The sequence below is a fragment of the Gymnogyps californianus genome, chromosome 7 (assembly GCF_018139145.2).
Source record: "Gymnogyps californianus isolate 813 chromosome 7, ASM1813914v2, whole genome shotgun sequence".
Classification (NCBI taxonomy): Eukaryota; Metazoa; Chordata; class Aves; order Accipitriformes; family Cathartidae; genus Gymnogyps; species Gymnogyps californianus.
In genome coordinates, this window is record NC_059477.1 from 21,572,851 (window position 1) to 21,591,025 (window position 18,175).

Consider the following 18,175-nt stretch of genomic DNA (forward strand, 5'->3'; position numbering starts at 1 on the left):
TAACCATTTTCATCTTTTTGTACGATGCAATAAAGGGACAAGATAAGAGTCAGGACTATCTGCTTGTCAAATCACATTTTATTCTTTAAATTAAATCAGCTTTCATGTTATATGGGCATATAGAAAGGTTTGGGAAGTTGTAAACCCATATATTTTAACTCACTCCTTTAACTCCAAAATTTTCCATTAACGGGAGAAAAGCTTCTCTGGACTTCGCATACCATGCTTCAGCCTACGGTGACATTTTACAGCCCAGGGACAAGCTGTGAAGAACACAGCTCCAAACAGAAATGCTGGCGCGTATCTGACCTTCAGAAGCAACAAACTAAGACGTCACCAGAGCTTACACTACTGCAGTGAAAGACGGACAAGCCACGGTACAGAAATAAAAGCTAGGAGTCTCGATGCCAAGTGACTTTTTTTTGAAAAAACGTTGAGGGACTTGGACCTACGGTTCTGTGAAATGAGTTTCATTTTGCCGCAAAAAGGTCTGAAATACGCCGAACATTTCCGTCAGGTTTATTTTTTCAAGTCCCCACAGCAGAACGCGCGTAGAACAGGGCGAGCCTACCTCAGGGAACGGCGCCCCCCGCGCTCCAGCGGCAGCGCGACCGCCGCCCTCACACCGACCCCACGGCGGGAGAATCACGCCACCGAACAGCGCCGGGCGGGCGAAACCGCAAGGATCCGCCTCTCACTTGGGGGCGGGCGGCGCAGCCATGTCACGGAGCCCCGAGCCCTGGAGGAAGGGAGGGAGGGAGGGAGGGAGGCAGGCGAGCGGGCGGCGCCCCCAGGCACAGTGCTCGGCGGGCGGGGCGCCGGGGGCTGCGCTCGCGGCCGGCACCTGCCGCCGTTCCGCCGGGGGCGGAGACCTCCTGCTGCCGGGGCGCGGCTGCTGCCGCTGCCGCCGCCCGCCGCGGGGAGGGGTGCCGGGGGTGCGGGGAGGGGACGGGTGGCGGGGGGATCGGTGCCCCGCGGCTGCGCCGGGCGGGAAGGGCCGGGCTGGGGTCAGAGGCGAGGCCTCGGAGGCGCTGTAGCCCGCGGCTGTGCGCCCGAGGACCGCGGTACGAGTCCGTGCGGTTGGGAATGGCCTGTAGAGTGGGGAAAGGCACCGCTCTGCGCGATTCCCCAGCGTTAAGGGGCATCCAGGGAAAACTGAACTGGTTATAAAGCCGTCGCGCTCTTTCTTTTCAGAGAGGATCTAATCCAGCCGCACAAACAACTACCAAAAGATGTTGCGGACCCACAAAGCATAAATCCGGTCATAAAGGGATGAGACAAATCTGTGATGGATCGGCCTATCTGCGACTATTAAACACAACAAACGAAATGCGATTCCAGCTCAGGAAGTTTCTGAAGCACTGCTTCCCAGCAGCTGAGAGGCCATGCCAAGGGGAATGTCTGTTTTATATATGCCTTGTTTTTAATCCACTTTCCTTAAGCATCTGTTACTGGAAAACAGGCTCCTAGGTTAAACAGACCTTTGGTCTGGCTCATGATAGTTATGCATCTCCATTATGTTTACCATTTCCCCTGAGAAAACCATTTCAAGCTTCTCCGTTCCTGCTTGCCAAAGGAAGCTGTGTGTAGCAGGGACTCTTCCTGCATTCTGGGACTCTCTAATGATTATTTGGTTGGCTCCCGGGGCATGTTCAGTTCTGCAGCTTCCTTAACGTCTTTCACACACATGCCCCCAAAGGCACTGAAATGATTTTAAACAGATGTATCTGGGATACTGTCAGGTCTTTCCTGAAAGTATCACAGTGGAGTAGGTAAAATAGTCTGACCCCAGAGGCATGAATCCAAGCCCTCCTAAGAAGTTAGAAAAAGCTGCATCTTGGTGGAGAGGCATTAATAAAAACCTAATCACTGAGGCCTGAGAGCTGAAGGTGGCAAGATGTGATCCTAACTACACTGTTCTCTTGCCACAGGCCACAAAAACTTAGGGGCATTAGCTGTGTTAACTAACAAGCCACCTATCCCTGGGCAGATCTTTTGGCTGACTCAATCTTTTTGTGAACCTTTTCAGCTGAAGTGTTGCTTATTGCAGTCGAGTTCAAAGTGATTTCCTAATGACTTATTTTAAATGAAAATAAGTTTGATAAAAGTCAAAATGTGAGAAAAGTGTGACTTTGCACACACAAATGTTAGAATTTATCTGCAGAATTCAAATTGTAAAAATCCTTCATATTAGTCATCATTAATACAGCTCTAAATTCATCTCACACTAACAGGCATTAGTGATATATTCAGATTACTTGGTTAGGATTAATAAAGGATTGGCTTTCTGATCTGCAATTAAAAAAAATGTTGCACCTTTCTAAAAACAAGTACTCCTTTGTGTCAGCTGAGCTGCTGAAGACAAATCTTTTCTTTTTAAAAATTCTAATTTTGATACTGGATTGTCACCTGTGCATAAGAAACTTCTGTACACGGAAAAGGAGAACAGAAAGTCAGGTTGGCCACTTAGTTTGTCTCTGACTGATGTAAGACTTCATGGCTTAACCAATGAGAAGGACATCTGCAGGCAAAAAATCAGATGAGACTATTTTATGCTTTTGATTTAGCTTTTTGAAAAAATGATGATAGATAAAAGTGATATCACTATAAAAAAGTGCTGTGGAATCAGCAGCAAGTCAAGAGGTTTGGTTGCTTTGATTAAGGTTTTTCATGTGACATTGAGATGGTAGGAACTCAGTCATTTCTGCAGCAAGATTTCATGAGAGACTGCTCTTACTGCTTTTGAGATCAAGAGCAATACATTCAGGACATATTAAAGTTGGTATATTACATAGTCTATTAGTTTTAAAGGGGTGAGGCATGCCTATAATTGGAGGTAATCTTGGCTGGATCATTTATCTTATTCTGTTTTATAAAATGTGCTTTGTTGTATGCTGTGCTTTCCTCTTACACCTTTTAAATAGGAAGGAACGTTTTCTAAACTGAAATAACAAATAATTAACACATAACTGGCATATGCTCCACAGGCAGAGGCTCTGCTGTGATTTAACAGTCTGGCCATGGGAGCAGGATGAGGACTGTAGCACCCCTAGACTACTGCTCCCCAGAAGGAATTGTGCACAGAGGAACACCTCCTTACCCAGAGGCAATGGGTAACTGCAGCAGTTCTCTTGAAGGGTAAAGCTCCTGTTGTCAGAGTACCCAGTCAGCTCAGGGAAAAAGAGAGCCATGTCCCAGAGCATCACACCTGCTCCAGGGTGGCTCACGTCCCTGTTAGTTGCATGGCTGGGCTTAAACCACGACAAGTACTGCAGCTGTTTCTGGACCTTGTGCAGAGAAGGCAAATTCCACGTGCCCATACCCCGCACTGTCTTGCAGATCTGTACAAAAACCACGGGGAATCTAACCCTACATCATCATTCTAATTGTTTTTACCACCATCTAAGTTTTTCATCTTTGATAGTGTGTGTATCTTAATTAGGAGCTGGTTCTCAAGTGTATTGAAAAGCAACTGAACAAACCAAATAATTGTATAATTCTAATACATCATTCTGAGTATTCAAAATATCTAATTGCTGTAGCTTATTAAAAACAGGCCTAAACTTACCCTCCTCCTTCCCCTTTCTTGAACATGCTCAGTAAGTGGCAGAGGTTCTAACATCTAGATCAGAATCCAGATCTGAGTATTATAGCTGATACCTGACATCTATTTTAAACTAAGTCTAGGATGAATGAATGCATATAATAAAAAGACAAATGAGGTTCTAATGTACTTAGGCACTTTATAAAGAATTATTTTAATGTAACATACTATTCTGCTTTACTGGCTGTTTAATATTTTTTAGCTGATTAAAACTGTGGTTCTAATGAGAAAAATAATTGAATGGTAAAACTAGAAGGTAATTCCCACATTCAAGTCTCAGTGATTTCAGTACTCTGCAATCACTGTATTTAGCTTAGGAAACTTCCTTCTTCATGCCTACCGAGGTATTTCAAAGTAGTGTAATTGTGCACAATGATTTGGTTTTTTGGGGACAGAGGAGAGAGCAAACCCCATGAAGGCAACGCAACAGCTACATACTGGAACACCCTACAGAGAACTTCGGGGCTGTACCACAAACTCTCATAAGTTGTGTGGGGAAACTGGGGGAAGTGAATCAACTAAAGGCTTCTAAAAATTCTTGGGTCTTGTGTCTCCCCCCTGCATTCAGGGGGCAGAGACGGGAACTAGGACTCTTCCTTAGTGTTGATACTTGTGAGCGTAAGCAAATGTGGCCCATGAAAAGGAAAGGTTCCCTAGCTGCTTTGTCTTCTGCCTCACCCTCCTGATTGATAGAAGAGTCATGATCTTCAGATCCATGAGCCTTTTTTCCCCTTGTGTGAAAAACTTTTACAAGCTTTTCCTCTGATGAGAAAAAAATGCTTCCCTGTAGACTGCCAGGATGCGCTGAGCATGTTTAGTGTTGTTCTTTGTATATTCAAGATCCCATTGGGGTAGCAGAGTTACAGTTCCAGTGTTTACACTCATTAACTGACCTGCTCTGGCCAGTTTTAAATAGTGTTACGGAGAACCTACTTCCCCTAACAAGATTGCTCATGGTTCTGGTCTCCTAACTTAACTATTCAAGCACTGAACATAGCCTTGATTACAGTACTTTGCAAGTAGCTTCTCAGCATCATTATACAATTTATTCAAGCATTTTATAAGAAGCTCAGACATAGCCTTAGGTCTCATGTAGGCACATAAGAAGATTTGGTTAATATATTGGAAATTATATTTGGAAAATATAAAAGTGTAATCTTTGCCTGCTTAAAACTATTTCTTTCAGTTCTTCCCGAGCAAATTAACAGAAAGACGTCAGTGGAGCCACACTTCTGAAGGATCAGGTAATGCTGAGAAGAATGGGCCTCCTATATTGGGCTACTCAGGTGAAAAAGCAATGTTTTATAACATGTAAAGTAAGCAGATGTCAAGTGTTTGGCTGTACTTTGCAGGGTTCAACAAAAGCAAAGCACTACCACTATTCCTGGTCAGAAGGACCAAATTATTTAGATGTCAGGGGAAGAAATGAAGCGGTTTCCACACTCCTTTGGGATTAACATACGGTAGCTGAGGCCACCTGACATTCTCAGGCTGTGTTATCTTTCCTGTCTAATCCTTAATGAATGAATAGCGCACATTTTCCTTTCTCTTCTTCACATGTGCATCCTAGACTTGTGGAGAGCTGTTTAAAATAAGGGGGAATGTGGCAACATGACTGACATCTCCTTTCCATACAGATGAGAGATCTGCATGTGGAGATCACAGGCACGCCATCTGATCCTGAATAAAGCATGTGGGATATGACCCCAAGTGAAGATACAGGCTTTGGTCTAATAAAATTTCTTTTAACCTGCTTTGTAAATAGAACCTGTTTTGAAAGTGTGCTCTGTGATGGCTGGTTCATGTTAAAAAGGAAAATGAAAAATGTTTTTGAGTGGTATATAGGTTAATACTGGAACTTTGTTTAAACAGCTCAGTACTGCTATAAGAACAGGGACTTACAGATAATAGGAATATATTGGTTTTGCAGACAACCCTATCTTTAAAAAATACAAAAACATAGGCACACACTATTGTTTCTGATGAAGCTGGTGACGTGGGTATTTGTAAACAGAAACACTTGTGAAAAATAGCACAGTTTATGGCATTTGAATATTATTTTTCATTTCAAATGTAAGTATCTCCTAAAAAAAAGTGTTTTTCTTATTTTTCATTTTCCCCCTTGTGGTTCACCATTGCTCTATAGTAAATGCTACGGTGATGTAATACTCAGTTCAGGACATCTCAGTCACTGTCATGGTAAAAGTCTGTGATTCAGTGGCAACAGGAAATTACAAATGTAAAAAAGATTGCCTTTTATGATGGGACAGGTTGACAGGAAGGGCAAATTGTGATGTTGCCTAAAGTGAGTTACTTGCTCAGTATTGGCATCGATGGCCAGCAAAAGCCAATGACCAGTGCCCTAGAGAAGGGGGATTAAGATGAGCTAGATGGAGGGTCCTACCTTAAGGCAAAGGTTACATTATATTGTTAGGCTAGAGAGAACAATTAAATCCAAAGTATAAAAAGTCTGTGCTCACCTGAAGACGAGGTAAACCAGGCTTCGACCACATGCTGGTGCAGGCACAATTGTGCCAATCACGGGGGAGAAAAAAATGTAACCCTTAACTGAGACATCTGCACCAGCAGAAGACTCTACTGTAGATGCGGCAGGACAGACAAGACTACTTTTGCTGGTACAGCTTCTTTTTTACTCTGGAGGAGGGGAGGCAAAAGTGCAGGAGAGGAAGGGTCACTACGGTGATGCACACATTAAAATGGCTTCTAGTATACAATATTCCTGCATTGCTAAACTGTTCCTTGCTTAGGCAGAGCTAAAGGGGATCAGATATCATAAACCGGATTGTTATGATTTCTTTGGTAATTCAATTAGCTGAAAGGAAATTCTAGCCTTGCTACCACTAACGGAGAAATGTGAACCTATACAGAGACTCTGTACAAGGCCTCTGCCCCATTAAAGACTGCACTTAAATTGTTCAGCGAATAGCGACTCAGTTCACACCTCAGTACAAACTCACCACTTCTTCAAGAGTTCCTGGCCACTAACTTCAGTACCTCGCACATGGGGTTCACCACACAGCCACCTGCAGAGGAGATGGACCCCTACTATGTACCTACATGCCCGTGAGTGGATATCCATAGCCTTTCTCAGTGAGCACACAGGATTTGTACACAGCCTCAGGTTGGGCTCCCATTAACATGGCTAAGCAGTGAGGTAATCACCAGACCTAGGTCAGGGACATGCTGTGATTTTGTGTGTACTTAAGTAAATGTGTACCACAAAAAAATTAAGAGATGATGAGAAGAAAAACAGGATCGATGGCCTCCAGGTTAAAGGCCAAACCTCACTATCCATAATCTCCCACTGACTTGTCACAGTCACAAGGTCAAAATACATGTTTTCTTTGGTTTTCATTATCCTTAATGAAACACCTATATGACTTCAAATCAGTTGGGAGTAAATATTAACAGGAACTAAAACCCATAAACTTATTTAAAAGACCCTTTGAATTACACACACTTCTGCTGATTTTCTCTGATCAAGACTATTCATTCAATCAGCCCAGGGCCTTGGATCCTTCTCTATGCTGCACATTAACACTTACCTGACAACTGTGAGCCTTGCTGGTTGCTGAACACTTCCAGGTCCTTGGTGGCTTGGATGCTGTCTAAATGCAAAGTTATTGAAGATACCTGCTAGGCAATCCCTTTGGAGGAAAGCTTTGCTTTCAAGTTCAGTAGTCTCAAAGACTTAGGGAGCCTGTTTGGTAAGTATTTTTAAAAAGTTTTGCAGAAAAATCTGAGGTCTTTGAATTGACTCCATCATGTGCCAGAGTGGCAGACCCCACATCTTTCCCAGAGGATTCACAACAATCTCATAAAAAGTGTAAAATAATTGGAGAAACTAAAAAAAAAGAAAAAAAATTCTATAGCAAACCATAAGATCTGACAATAAGCTAGGCATTATACTTTTGTTTTTCACCACTCAGTATGGGGATACGCTGATAAGATCTATTAAATGTTACAAGGCTCATTTAAAAGTGCCTCGATAATTGTGCAACTACTTGGACAGAGATATAAATTTACCCTATTTATGTATTTTTGAGTGGTCTGCTAAAATCCTTGAATATCACTGAACAGTAAAATGTATCTTTCGTCTAAGAGTTTCAAGACATCAGCGTTTTATATTCCCTATTTCTTCAGTATTCAAGACTAATACTAGATATAGGTGAGAATTTACAAACTGAAACAGTTAAGTTGTAGTTACTTTAAAACTTAATGCAATCTCTCAAAATCTGCAAATCATTTAAGATTAAATATTTCTTTCAAAAATTACATCTGTAATTTAGTATGGAAGGAAGAATTACATGGTGATGGTTTTAGGAAGAATGTCTCCCAATATAGTTTAAAAAAACTTTATCCTACTTTTTCTATAATAGTAGTTGAGGAGGTATGAAACATAACTTTATAAATTTGTTGGATTATTGCAGTGAGCATCTGGTCAGTTAGGACCAAAAGGCAAATCCTGCAACCTTCTCCCAGGTGAAAGTCTTATTCTATTTCGCCCTTAACTAAGAATAATTTGATTAACAACATGTTAAAAAAAAAACCTATCTGAAGAACAATGTTGGTTGGTTTTTTTTTAAATGTTCTCTGCTTAGAAGTATGTCCAAGTGTGAAAGTCACTTTTCAACACAGAAAACATGCCAAATCTCAAGTTTTTAAACCATATCCCGATTTTTTGGTAGAGATTAATTAATTTGAATTAACTACAAGATGAATTAGTTTATATGATGTGTCTATTATACCAATGACATTTAAGATTTAAAATTCAGAAATGAATTGACCTTGAGCAGCATATGTACTCAAAATGTATAATTAAAAAGAATATTAATCATTTAATTTTATAAAATGAACAGCTGTTCTAGTTGATTGGAAACAGCTAAAAGTGTAAAATGTATTTTGTGAATGCAAAATTAAAAGTTAATTTTATTATAGAGTGCAATTTGCCAACTAGAAATAAATTCTTGAGATGTAAGCAATATATTTTTGTAACACTCTACCCATACATCAGAAAGGTCATGTATATTTAAATGCCATATTACTATAAAAGTTTAAAGATTTCAATTGAAAAGCTATCATATGATTTAGCTATTTAGAGATGAATATGAAACAGCTATGATGGATATGCCCTCTTTTTCCAATAAACTATTTAAAAGCTTTAGCGAGAAATAATGTTTCATTACATATTTTTTATATTCTAAACTGTTACTTTTACTTACCTTGTGTCATAAATCCCCAATTTTCTGCCCCCCTTTTTTTTTTACTATTCTCACAGATTAAGATTTTCATTAGCATTTGATATCGTGGGTTTTCACTTAAATGCATCTCTCTCTCATGACAGGTATTTAACTAATTTTGACTGTACATATTTTTAACCTGTGCACTTTCATGCTTTAAATGTAGTCATTATACAGATATTATACAAGGTGCATAGGCTACAACATGCCACTGATTTTTTTTTTTTTTTAATCAGGTACCACCCTTGACATGGTGGTAGCACTGCCTAGGTTACAGTCTTTTGCTTAAAACCTAAATTACTTGCAGGCTCACACTTAAGTGAGTGGTAAAACTTTCAGTATTTCAGTACAAGTTGTGTCTTGAGGAATGAGTAAGAACCCAAAATAGTCTGGCTAGACCAGACAACATAGATGTGGGTAAATTCAGTTTGTCATTGAACTGGTGAAAAATCTTTCCATGATGGTCCAGCTTAGAAAACATTATGTCTACAATTATCAGGCTATTTTCTGCTACTTACATCTGCTCTAATAGGAATGGTTCTCTAGTTCTTAGTCCGGCTAAACTTGTGCCAGAAACTATCTAATGCATTGCTTCAGCTCACGTTAATACTTCATCCTGATCTTGGCACTTACTTAGCAGTGAAAGGCCATTACCATGTGGTGACATCCAAGTCCATTATTCTATCCTGTAAGTGGACCTTTCATACTTTGGGATACTGTCGTTTCCCCTCTACTGCTACCAACAAAAGCACTTTCCATTACTGTCCATTTTAAGTAGGTCTGATCCAAACACATAATTGAAAGACTAGTGAAACAAACTCTCTTTTAAAGCAGTCCTGAATTCTGTAATGCTACATTCTTAATGTAACTTAGTATCAAATAAAGGAAGCAGGTTGCCACTGTATGCCATGAAACATTTTAAAAAGCAGAAACATTATGTTATTCCTGATGACATATTTAAATCATATGTCAGTAGTAAATGGGATGTGCTTTTGTCTCAAAGACTTTTTTGACTAAGGACTTCTGGATCAGGGTCATCAGTTATTTCCTGCATTGCTGTCGCTCATTCTGGAACACTAAAGGTATCTTGTACTTAATATCCTTCAACAACATGCTTCTAGAGCCTAAATCTTTGGCAAAAGAATGCTAACCAATGACGCTAAGCATATTTCTCACAAGGCTTTCTATAATAGGACAGGTTATAGAAGATTCTTCAGTAGTAAAGAAGGTAACTGCTTGGTTATTAATTTAGTAAGTTGACCCTAAGAATATGGTGTGGGAAATTAATTCAGAATCATAAACATTAAAATATTCTTGAGGAGCTGTACCATGGTAACTGTCCATTAACTTCTCATTATTTCAGATGTGAGGGTTCTGATGGTATTGTCTCATCTCGTTATTTCTTGAGAGAATAGATTCTTTGCAGTATTTGACACACATACAAACACATCAGTTTTACATGTTCTGTCATTACAAACATTTATCGAGCTGCTGCTTTTCTTGATTCAGAAGTCCATGGCAAAGCGTATCTCTATTATTATGGTTGTGCCGAAGCTTGTTTGACAACTGCCACGACAGGAACCCATCTGAAGCTGAATGGTTCCAGATTAGTCCCAGTGAAGTTCCGCTGGCACTTTTTATTTGGCTGTCTCATTAGGTAGCCAGAAAATAAAGCTGACTTGGTAAAAATATAAGGAGCAAATAACATATTCTCTATGTTAAAATGCAAAATTTAGGAAATTACTAATCAGGTTCCTCATTTGTTCGTTCTATACAAATTTCAGTTAAAAAAAGAAATAGGGAACTTGCTACAGTAAAAACAGTCATTATTTTAAAAGAAATTTGCCAAAATGAATGTATGCCTAAACTCACACTTACGTGATGCCCAGTGAGACATAAGGAACCCTAAAAGCTGTCACTGTCTAGCAAGTACTTTTAAACACAGCTTTGTGCCAAGTATCCTCCCCTGTGTGGGAGACTGACTGCCATTTCATCACACTGGGAGGATAACAAGCGTCTCACCCTTAAATTCTGCAATTTTACAGAAAGTTAACGTATGGAAAGCATGTTTTGGCTGTGCCGTGCCACAGACAACTTCAGGCCGGGAATGGCTGGTTGTCACAGGCCCTGTGGCCTGGACCTCTCTGAGAAGGGGCATTGTTGACTTTGACTACTGCCCACCTCTGCTGGAATGTATATCCCAGTCTGTAGTACTTGACCTATACGTTCACTCCCAGTATTGGCACCATGTGTTTCTCTTTTCTCTCACTGCTTCACGTGTAGGAAACAAAATAACGACAATAATTTAAAAAACCGAAACCATACCAACAGGCCAACATCAGTCCGAAGAAGCTAGGGATTTTAAAGGTGTTTACCATGAGCAGCTCCCAGGTCACCGTGCGCTGAGCTCCGCTTGGCCGCGGCGATGAAGCTGGCCCCGGCCCGCCGCCTCAGCGCCCGCCGCCGCCTCAGCGGGAAATGGCGGGAAGGCGGCGGCCGCGCGCAGAGGGGCCCGGCGCTCTCCGGGCAGGGGGCGGGGGAGAGCGCGGGGGACGATCAAATGAAACCGACGCGGCGGGACCTTCCCTGCGTGACCCCAGTGTTAACGTGTTTATTTCACGCTGCAGTCGCGGGTCTCGCTTTACAGAAACATCTCATGCTGGAGACCCGCACGGGGCCGAGGACGAGGAGGGAAACACTTGTATTCAAACAGAACTATTAAATAACCTGTACACAAAACTTCAGTCTTTTCCCCTGACAGCACCGAGGGCCGGGCCCCGGCACGGCCGGACCGACGCTGCCGCCCCACCCCCGGGGCGCCCACAAGCCCCGACCCCCGAGGCGGCGGCCGCGGCCTCCCCTCAGCCGCACCCCGGGGCGGCAGGGGCGGGGAGGGCGCCTGTCCCGGGACGAGGGCGCGCGGCGGCTGCCCCAGGGCCCCCACGCGCGTCCAGTCCCGGGCCTGAGGGTCCGCGGGGGCCGTGGCTCCTCCCGGCGCCCCCCCCAGCCGAGCTCCCGCTCGCCGGGCCCGACGCGAGTCCGAGAGCCGGCCGCCCTGCCCCCGGCTGCGGAGCGCCGTCAGGCCGGGTCCCCGCCGCGGCGCGGCTCAGATCGGCCCGCAGGTGCGGCGGTCGCCGCCGGTCCCGGGCCGGTCCCGCCCCGCCGCCCGGCGGTCACAGGTCGCGGCCGTCCTCCCGCTTGACGCCGTCCGCCGCCGCCTTCAGCTTCTTGTTCTGGTGGGTCTTGACGTGCTTGGCCAGGTGGTCGCTGCGCATGAAGCGCTTGCCGCACTCGGGGCAGACGAAGCGCTTCTCGCCCGTGTGAGTCCGCAGGTGCCGCTGCAGCTCGTCGGAGCGGGTGAAGCTCTTCCCGCAGAAGAGCCAGTTGCAGACGAAGGGCCGCTCGCCCGTGTGCCAGCGCAGGTGCGCCTTCAGGTGCGAGGTCTTGCCGTACACCTTGCCGCAGCCGGGGATGTGGCAGATGTGCTGCTTCTTCTTGCCCGGCTCCGCCTCCGGGGCGCTGCCCGCGGCCGACTGGCAGTTGGGGCACCGGCAGCGGCGGCACCTCCTGGCCGTGGCCGCCAGGGGAGACTTGGTCTGCAGCAGGGCGGCGATCTGCGTCTGGTACTGGGCGAAGTCCGAGTGGCCCAGCACCAGGCTCCGCGGCAGCGCCGCGGCCGCGGGGAAGCGGTGGCCGCAGCCGCCCGGGGCGCCGGCCTGCTGGATGCTCCACCAGGGGATGTCCTCGGGCGGCGGGTTGGGCGAGAGCTGCCGGCAGGGCTGCGCGGGCGGCAGCAGGTTGGAGTAGCCGGGCGGCAGGGCGGCCTGGGCGGCGTAGGGGACGTAGGCGGGGGGGCAGCTGGACGGCAGGGCGGCCATGGAGGAGGGCAGCATCTTGACGGGGGAAAACTCGTAGGGGTAGGAGGGGTCCGCCGGGGGGGTGAGGGGCAGTTCGTGCGCCCCCCCGAAGGAGGGCTGCAGGTGGTTCTTCTGAGGGGTCAGCCCCAGGCTGGGGTGCGGCGGCGGCAGCCCCCCCGGCGAGTGCGCCGGCATCTCGCCGCTCCACGGGTGGAAGATCCTGGAGGGGGATCCCAGCGTCGGGTCGTAGGAGACCTGCAGGAAATCCGAGGGCGCTGCGCCCGGCTGTCCGATCCGGCTACAGGTGGCGGCCAGAAGAGCCAGGGGCGAGTGCTTGGCCAAGTCTGGGGAGGCGCTGGGGGTGCGGTCCTGCGCGGGAGCGGGAGGGAGGGAGGGAGGGAGGGAGGGAAGGAGGGAGAAGAGCGCGTTACTGGCCGCCCGCCGCCGCCGACCCGCGGGAGCGGCCGCGCCGCCCGCGGGAAACTTTCAGCGCCTCTGCCCGCGCCGCCGGCCCGTGCGCTGCCGGAGGCGCCCCGCCGTTCCCCGCACGGGCGGCAAACTTCCCGACAACAGCGCGCGCCGAGCGGGCAGGACGGGCCGGCCCCCCCCGCCGCCCCGCCCCGAGACCGGTCCCGCCTGCGGCCGGTGCCGCCGGCCCCGCCGCCTCTCCTGAGCCGGGGGCGCCGGGGAAGCGGCCGCTGCGGGCAGGGGGCAGCCCCCGCCCCGCGCCACCCCCCCCCACCCCCCCGCCCCGAGACGCTGCCTGGAGTTACCGCCGGGCTCCTGGCGGGAGAGGGAAGTTGCCGGCCCGAGGAGCCCGAGCCCGGCCGCCTCACCCCCGCGGGGGTCCCTGCCTACCTCTCCCGGGCCGCCCGTGCGGTGAAGCCCCGGGAGGGAGGCAGCAGGCGCCCGCTGCCCCCGCGCAACGCGGGTCACGACCGTGGGACGCGGCGCCGGGCGAGCCGCCCCGGGCGCGGGTACTGACCTGGAGGAAAGCCTGGAGGGAGTCGTTCCGGAGGACAGCCACCGCGGCCATGGCTACTGCGCCCGGGGCGAGGGGAAGGCGCCGGGGCACCGCCGAGGCATGGGGACGCCGAGGGGAAGACGAGGAGCTGCCCAGTTTCCTTCTCTCTCTCCCCCTCTCCCTCCTTCCCTCTGATCTCTTCGCCTCTGTGCCTGTCCACCCCCCCCGCGCTGCGCGATCTCCGCGGACTGTCTGACTGCACCAGGATCACCTCCAAGAATTTGATAAGGACTTTGCTGGGCCGCCAGCCAGTCAGAGGGAAGATTTATGGCTTTGAAGTTTGCCGCTACCCAATCATCAAAGAATAGCGGCTCTTTCAGAAGCGAAAGCAAATCCTTTGAATCCACAAAGCTCCTATGGTGTGTTTGTTGGTCTGGATAAAAGAACTGATTATTAGGGGGGATGGGAAGGGAGGAGATAAAGGCGGGACAATTAATGAAGTAATCACTATGTGGGAAATGTATATACACAAATAATTGGATTTTCTTGATCAAAGGACCCCTTACCGCCTGGAGACCCTCGCACTGGATGTGCAAGACACTGGATCCCCCCTCCCTCTTTTTTTTTTTTTTATTTTTGCAATTAAGGATTTGTGGCAGAGCCCTAAAGTGACAATGTGTCTTTGTTATCGCCCGAGAAATCTGCCTCCGGATTCCGCTGATAGTGCTTAATGACTCAAAGTAACAGGAGTACAGCGAGTTCACCTGATCGGGGCTGGTCGATCCCAGTCGTAAAACTTCCCTGGAGTAATTGTTGGTGGTTCCTCCCCGCTCCCTCCCTCCGCCCGCCCTTCCCCCGAGGCTGAGGGATATGCCCTCGATATGACTCCGCAAACAACCGCACATTTTCCCCTCTGGTAGCTGGGTTTGGTTTCGCTTCGCTCAGCCGGCGCTAACCCCGTGTTATCTGGAGCCCCCGCCTGGCGCGGGGCCAGGCGAGCGCGCCCAGCCGGGCTCGCAGGAGGGACGGCGGGGTGCCACCGGCAGCAAGCGCTCCCGCAGACAGACACACCGACAAACCGGCCAGCCGAGAAACCGAGCGGAAAAGTTTCCTCTTCCCTAGCGGGAGCCGGGTGTGAAAGACGTAATTTCTTTAAATGAAGACAGGAGTCTCTCTTGATAGTGTTTCTGGAGGCGGGATGGGTGCCCGCGGCAGGCGGACTGCGCCCGGCGGCCCGGCTGAGCCTGCCTGGCCGGGGCCGGGGGCGAGAGCGGGTCGGGGGGGCTCCTCGGGAGCACGGACGCTGTTACCGGGTCTCTGCCTCCACCCTCTCGTCCACCTCCTGCCACAAAGCCGAACTCGGCCCCGAGGGCTCTGCTCCCTCACCCCTCACCTTTGGGCCTGTGTATGTACCTATATATAAGTGTGTGTGTGTATGAAGAATCTAACCTGCTTTTCTTTCGACCACGTGCGAGGCTATTTCCCCGCTAACCACCACCAGGCACATCTGGGTCACAGCTTAACGCCACTGCCCGCTGCTGCGCTCAGCGGCCCGCAGAGCTGGCGGGACCCCTCGCACTGCGCCGCTCAGCAATGGGCAGGCGGGGCCCTGCGCCTCTCCGCGCCCCTCCGCGCCTCTCCGCGGGGCCGCTCAGCACCGCGCTCCGCCGGTGGCCCTGGAAGCGCGCTCTTCTCCTCGCCGCTTCCCCATCTGCTCCGAGGCCATCGCAAACGTGTAAGCCGGCCTGTTTGGCCAGGTATCAAACGAGGACGTTCAGCTCTATCTTGGGGGGGTGGGGGGTGCCCTTTCGGGCAGATGCCGGCTGGCTCTGGTCCTCGGGAGCTGTTTGCCCAGGTAACTCGATCCTCCCCGCAGTCGCTGGGTTCAATTGTATTCACACCGCCACTGAAGTCTCTTTAAACGCCAGCACACAGAGATCTTTATCTGGCTTTCCTGTGGAAACAATCACTGTCCGCTCAAAGACTTTCAAGAGTTGTAGGGCTTGAATTAGATCGGTTTCTTTGAAGGGATTAAAGTGCCAAGTCCTCTCCCACGGCTCCATATTGAGTCCTGGGGAGAAGTAAAAGCTCGGCCCCGTGTAACACCGATCCCCTACGCAGCAGCCACTTCAAGCTCTTCCCCCGTGCCAGGTAACCGCTTCACCAGGTCGGTAACAGGCAGAGGAGCGCCCCGCACCCCGCGCTTTTACCACGCACTGACGCGTCGAGGCAGGGCTCGCCGCTGCCGCAGGAGCCCGCGGCCCGGCAGCAGCCCCCGGCGGGGCGTGCGGCTGCGGCCGGCGGGGTTCCCCATTTGCCTGCGAGGGCGCGGGGCTCGCGGGGTGCGGCACCTCCATCCGCCGCGCACAAACAGCCCCCAGCACCGCCGGTGCGCGATCCGGCGGGGGCTGCGCCGCGCCCACGCGGGACACGGCGGGAGACGGGGAACCACAGCGAGCCCGGAGGGCGGGCGCACACCCGCCCGCAGCCGTCGGGTCTCCCGGGCTCACTGGCCAAGCTCCAGCCGCGCCACTGGAGCCGCATCGGGGCAGGAGCGCACTCGCCTTCCCCTCGCGTCTGAGCTGCAGCCAGGGCAGCCGGAGCCGAGGGGGGACCCCGACGGGGGGATCCCGGCCCGCACCTCTGCTCGCCGGCGGAGCAATAACCCGCCAGGCAAGCGAAAGGGCGGCGCTCGCACTTGCGTCGTCCCTGAACTTCTACATCCCCAAACTTGTGCCAACACCGGACTCCTACGAGGTGCCCGATTTAATTCCTACCTCGATTTTTGTTAATTCGTTTTATCTAATAATTGCCAGGAGAATCATCTGAACAATATTTATAAACGAAATGACAGTCGATAGGTAGTTCAGGAGACACTGCGCATCCCGAGGGTCCCCCCAACCTTTAAGGTACGTTATTTCCCCAGGTATCTCGGTGAACCAAAATGCTTTGTCACGTTACAAAAGAGTTAGTGGAAAGTTGGGTAAGTTTCTATACAGATGCCACACTACAAATGCCATAAATCTGCATCCAAGAAAGCACATTATTTAAAAATCGAGAATAGTTTCTCATTTCTGGAAGAAACCAATGGGCTGAATAATGAAACGTTGCAGTCATAATTTTCTGTACAAATAATTAGTGTTCAAACTCGGAGCATTTCAGTCTCCTAAAATGTATTCTTAATGAAGTGATGTTCAGAGCTGTCATTAAAAATGCAGGGCTGGAAGATCAAAGTACAATATTTATTTTAGAAATTTGTTTCAGTTATCAGGAGATACAGGTATCAAGGCCAAATGTCAATTCAGTTACACAAAGCACTATTTCCATGAGAAATGGGCTGCCGCTACATCCTAGGGTAAGGCAAAGAGACACCAGGGATGAGGGGCAGCGCGGGAGGCGGCCCAGCGCCCGGCGGAGGGGGCTCCCGGCGGCGCAGCCGGGGCCAGCGGCCCCCCGGGGAGCGGCGCGGACAAGCACACCCCGCCGGGGAGCTCCCTGCCGCAGCCCCGCTTGGCCCCGTAGACGAAGGGGGACGGTCCCTACCGGCGGGGCCGGCGCCGGGGCCGCTTCTCCCCGGCCGGGGCCAGAGCGGGGCCGGGCCCCGGGGGGAGCACGGCGGCCTGGATGCGGGAAGAGCTGGAGCCTGAAGAGCTCCAGCCACGGGGCTGAGGCGCCAGGGGGGCCCGGCTCCTCCAGCCCCGCCGCCTCCGGGGACCCCTGCCTGCTACTGCGGGCGGCGAGACCGCTGCCTCCACCACGGAAACCAACCTGCAGCCACGGGGCCAGAGGGGCTCCGGCTGCGCTGGGTTGGATGGTAACCGCTGATTTAAAGATTGGGCGTAAAACATGAGTCACCATCACCATCTTCATAGACAGGTGTCTTCAAAATCAGAATTTTTCAAATTCGGGTATCCCAGAGTGACTGTCCCACCATGCAGGGCTCTTTGGACCCTGGTTTGAATGCAGGTAGCAGAGAAAAAAATACTTGGGAATAACAGCTGCTTGGGTGCCAGTGGTTCCCTCCATGGTCTCTGCTGTGCCTCTGCCTCCTGGGCCCTGAGCACCCCATCCCGGAGTCTACCCCAGAGCCTGTCCCAATGACGGCTCACACTGCCATAGCCTCCCATGAACTCCCCACCCAGGTCCTCTCCGACACCCCCAGTCCCTCCCTAAACCTTTGCGGTCCCCTGCCATGAACCCCCCCAGTCCCTCCTGTGATCCCCCCAGTCCGTCAGCTCTTCCAGCATAGCCATGAAGGACCCTGGGAGCCTGGATGGGCTCTGGCCACCTGCCTGCCCCCAGCTTGGGGATCTGGGGCTGCCTTAAACGAAATACTGTTCTTTAGCAATTGTGACCAAGAATCAGAAACAAGAGCATTTTTAGGTGAACAGCTGTATTAACATTCAGCCAAGCCTCCTAGTCAAGTTCTCCATGAGAGTATGGCAGGCTTTAAACCCGAACAGGCTTTAAATAAGCTTGCTCCAAAAGG

At 49.8% G+C, this 18,175-nt stretch overlaps 1 protein-coding gene across 1 annotated transcript; it reads right to left on the reverse strand.

The window, feature by feature from the left end:
• Positions 1-12,038: 12,038 nt before the first annotated feature.
• On the reverse strand, positions 12,039-15,193 carry SP5 (Sp5 transcription factor). The gene is given in 4 exon segments (XM_050900009.1): positions 12,039-13,091; positions 13,708-13,898; positions 13,901-14,119; positions 15,136-15,193. Coding segments are annotated over 4 exon segments (1,521 nt in total).
• Positions 15,194-18,175: the final 2,982 nt, after the last annotated feature.